Source organism: Gastrolobium bilobum, unplaced genomic scaffold (genome assembly GCF_033153095.1).
Source record: "Gastrolobium bilobum isolate Gb01-03AN ecotype WA unplaced genomic scaffold, APGP_CSIRO_Gbil_v1 utg13931, whole genome shotgun sequence".
NCBI lineage: Eukaryota > Viridiplantae > Streptophyta > Magnoliopsida > Fabales > Fabaceae > Gastrolobium > Gastrolobium bilobum.
The window spans coordinates 49,646-53,804 of NW_026899762.1; the positions used below are offsets into that span (position 1 = coordinate 49,646).

The 4,159-nt window shown below is 38.5% G+C and overlaps 1 protein-coding gene across 1 annotated transcript; it reads left to right on the forward strand.

The window, feature by feature from the left end:
* The first annotated feature begins 375 nt into the window (after nucleotides 1-375).
* LOC133293260 (U-box domain-containing protein 4) lies at nucleotides 376-1,779 on the forward strand. Its single transcript, XM_061491798.1, has one exon. The coding sequence runs from the start codon at nucleotides 629-631 to the stop codon at nucleotides 1,598-1,600; it is 972 nt and encodes a 323-aa protein (XP_061347782.1). The 5' UTR covers nucleotides 376-628; the 3' UTR covers nucleotides 1,601-1,779.
* Nucleotides 1,780-4,159: the final 2,380 nt, after the last annotated feature.

Below are 4,159 nucleotides of genomic sequence, written 5' to 3' on the forward strand. Positions count from 1 at the left end.
GAATATAGTATAGTTTGTAAACAAAAAAGTTTGTAAATATAAGTTGCGCCTATATATATATGGAAATAACATTTATCCTTTTAAAGGATATAAACTTATATCTTTTTAGATCCCAACCATTGATTTTCGTCCATCAACGATTATAATTTATCGGATTAAAATTATTAATTAATTAATAATAAATTTGGTCCATTAACCCAATAGATTATAACCGTTGATGAACAAAAATCAACAATTAAGATCTAAAAGGATATAAGTTTTATATCATATGTTTTTCCTATATATAATGAGTTAGACTGGTGGAGTAATGACGCAACACGACCAGCTATAAATAACTAGTGTTTTGTAAATGTTAAAGGGTAAACGCTTAAAATCAGTGTGAAAGGAATCAATATCCATTCCTCTGCAAGAAAAAAGTGTTTGAAACCGCCACGACTCCATCAATATCATCTCCAACCTAACAACCCCTTCCAAAATTACCAACTCTAATCTTCCTTCCTAAAAGTCTGCGACGCGTCTTTTCCCTTTCCCTTTCCCTCCCTTTTCACTTCACCAACTACCTATTCCTCAAAATCCCACCCTCGAACAAAAAAAAACACCCACACCCACAACTCCGAACCTCACCCAAATGGAGGTTAAACGACGCGCCGTTCGCACCCTCGTCTCGAAGCTAAGCTCCGTGTCCGAACGCACCCGAATCGACGCACTCTGCGAGCTTCGTCTCATGTCCAAGCAGGAACCGGAAACCCGACCCATGATTGCCGAATCCGGAGCTATCCCATACCTCGCTGAAACCCTCTATTCCTCTTCTCATCCTTCACAGGAAAACGCCGCTGCAACACTTCTCAACCTCTCTATAACAGAAAAGGAGCCCATTATGTCCACGCGCGGCGTCCTCGACGCAATCGCACACGTCATCTCGAACCATAACTCTAGCTCTTCCCCCGCCGCCGTGCAGTCTTCCGCCGCCGCCATCCACAGCTTACTCTCCTCCGTCGATGATTACCGTCCTGTTGTCGGTTCCAAGCGCGAGATTGTCTACGCGCTTGTTGATATCCTCCGGTGCCACGTGTCGTCTCCGCCGCGGACGATTAAGGACGCGCTTAAGGCTCTGTTTGCAATCGCGCTCCACCCGCTCAACCGCGCTACGATGGTGAATTTTGGTGCGGTTCCTGCGCTGTTTTCGCTGGTGGTGAAGGACGGGAGGGTGGGGATCGTGGAGGATGCTACGGCGGTGATCGCGCAGGTGGCCGGGTGCGAGGAGAGCGTCGAGGCGTTCCGGAAGGGGTCCGGATTCGGCGTACTCGCGGATCTCCTCGACCTGGCTACCGGATCCAGCTTGCGGACCAAGGAGAATGCGGTGTCGGCGCTGCTGAATTTGGTCCGGTGCGGCGGAGATAGGGTGGCCGGGGAGGTTAGGGACGTGGTGGCTTTTGGTGCGTTGGATGGGATTGCTGACGTGGAAGATCATGGAAGCGGGAAGGGGAAGATCAAGGCCACGGAATTGTTGAAGGTCATGCTCGGTGATGATCGGGGAAGCAATGGCAATGAATCTATGTTGAGTAGAGGTTCATCGTATGATTTTCCAGATTCTGAATGAGTTTGCTTTGATTTTATTATTCGTTTTTGTTCTTTGCCCAATTTAGTTTTAGGGTGGTGTACAAATTAGGTTTTTATTTCGTGCTATTGTTGTTGTTGTTGGTGCTATTGTCGTTATTCTATTGATTATGTTATGATATGAGCAATATCATGATATCTTGTACATTCTGACAGAAAGAAAAGGCTTATTAATAACAACTTTCAGATTCTTCTTCTTCCGTGGAGTACTTTAGTTTTTTCATTGGTTTTGTTTGAATTTGAGTTTTATCTTGGATAAACTTCCAAGTTACAACCTCTAGTTTCATACCAGCAACTTTGAGTTAGTCCTAAAATATGTGTGTTATTGCAGCACTTGTTGTAATAGTCCTATTCATAGATTTTCATCATTTGTGTACTTATATCGAGTCCTTCAATGTTCCTCTTGACCGGAAGGTTTTTGTGATTTTAGTGTTGTCTATTCAACATTAACAACACCTTTATACTAAACTAATTGGATTCGGTGGTTTTTGTGATTCTAGCGTTGTCTATTGCTGTATCAATTGATCTTTGTATGTCTCTAAATGGCATCGTTTTCTTAGGAATGAAATTGAAATGGAGGTATCAGCTGTTAGTGCTTATGTGTTTTGAACTACAACTACTAACCATTGTGGAAACTGGAAAGCTAAGGGTCAGAAGGCTGTTAAATGCATAGTCTAAACTTAAGGATTTACATAGCCAACCTGTTTATTCTCCCTTGTTTTTTCTACCTTGGGGAGGGTCTAAAGAAGAGAAATTATATGTTTATCTACACTTAGGATACAGAATTTGATTTAAGAAGGTATTTGGCATCCAAACTGTTAAATATGCATCTCCATTCCTGATGTAAACGGAGTCATTGTTTTTTTTAGATGCCAACCAGTGTCCAAAACCCTAACCGACACTAATCCGGTTTCGAGTTTGGGGCCCTTCACTCTTTTCGGGAGTTGTGACTCTCAGGAATCAAATTCATACCTTTTGGATATGTCAAATCCTGGGGTCTAGCTGCGATGCCCTAAACCACCAAATCTTGGGTGGATTCATTGTTCTTTCTTTACAGGGCTTAATGGATTAGTGTTATATTTGAAATTTAAGCATATATCATTGAATCTGGTGAGAGTATGAAAACCGTACTAGTTATGATCTCCCACGACCTATGTAAGAAATGATAATTATGTTATAATATTAACATTTATGTTAGAGTATCCGGTCAACAGTATTTATGTCGATTACATTAGAGTAATCAGCTACTGATTAATAGGCTAGAGATTAGTTAATTCTCAAGTTAGCTATTTTATCCAATAAGTTCTGTTGACTATGAATCAGCACGCTAGCCACAGCATGAGTATTTACAAATACAAATCTGAGTGTGGTTCACTTTCTCTGCTTTTCTTTTTTGGACCTTAGATTATTCTGTTCTATTGCAGTGGCGTGTTTTTTTTTTGTTTTTTAATGTTCAAAGTCCAAAGAGTCAGGAGGAAGCTTAATTTTAGTTGCAACCTGATATATAAATACACATAACGGCATGATTTTTGTTCACATTTGGTCTGACTTTATTAAAAATTGTTGTTTAAAACAAACTTTGTTGCTGAACCTCAATATTAAATGATTACCCGCATGCTAACTCCTAACTAATATTATAGAACTCTAAAAAACTGACTTCATTCAATATAGAAGATTTATGACTTGTATCAGAAAGTATAACTACAAGCTCTAGCTAACTGCTGACGAAACTAACATAACATATCACCAAATCTAACTGCATTTAGTTTCATGTGCTTGAATTGCATAGAGCTCATGGTTGTTCACTTGTGCCTTGAACTTTATTGCCAAGAATGCATATTGTCACATGACTCACATCTACATCTATTTACAATTGTATATGGCTTTTCTCAGTAATCTATTTGCAGTTTTGTTCTGCAAATATTTGTTTATAATTAGTCTTATGTAACAACAACTTCATATAGTACCAATTGACAACTTTATACACCGAGAAGAGAGGGATCTCTAATGGGTGAAGCTCGGAGGGGGAAGAGAATGGTTTCTGGAGAGGGATTTGACAATGAATTTATAACCTCACATGATGACTTAACAGATTTGTACAGATAATTTAACATATATGCTTTCATTGTTGAATTTACAAAGTATGAAGTAAGTTAATTGCTTAAATTGAAACTACATAGTGAATTTTTTTAACCAGGATCAAAATGCATGGTGCTAATTTGTGATTTAACCTTTTTTTATTTATTTATTGTTGGATGGGTTTTTTTCCCTTAAAAAAATGACAAACCACTTATAAAGAACATAAATTGTAACTTCTTTTAATAAATTTAACTTATGGGAAAAATATAACTTGCAAGTCCTGGGGAAACTGTTTGCATATATTTCTCTGATTAAAGTTTCCTTGACTAATTTTATTTTAGTAATGATATATTTATTATTTAATTTTTAAAGGGGGATTTGGTAGAGAAAATTTTTTTCCCCAAGAATCATGATTGTCAAAAATATGCTGAGAAAGTGAACTTTTGGAGAATGTGAATAAAAA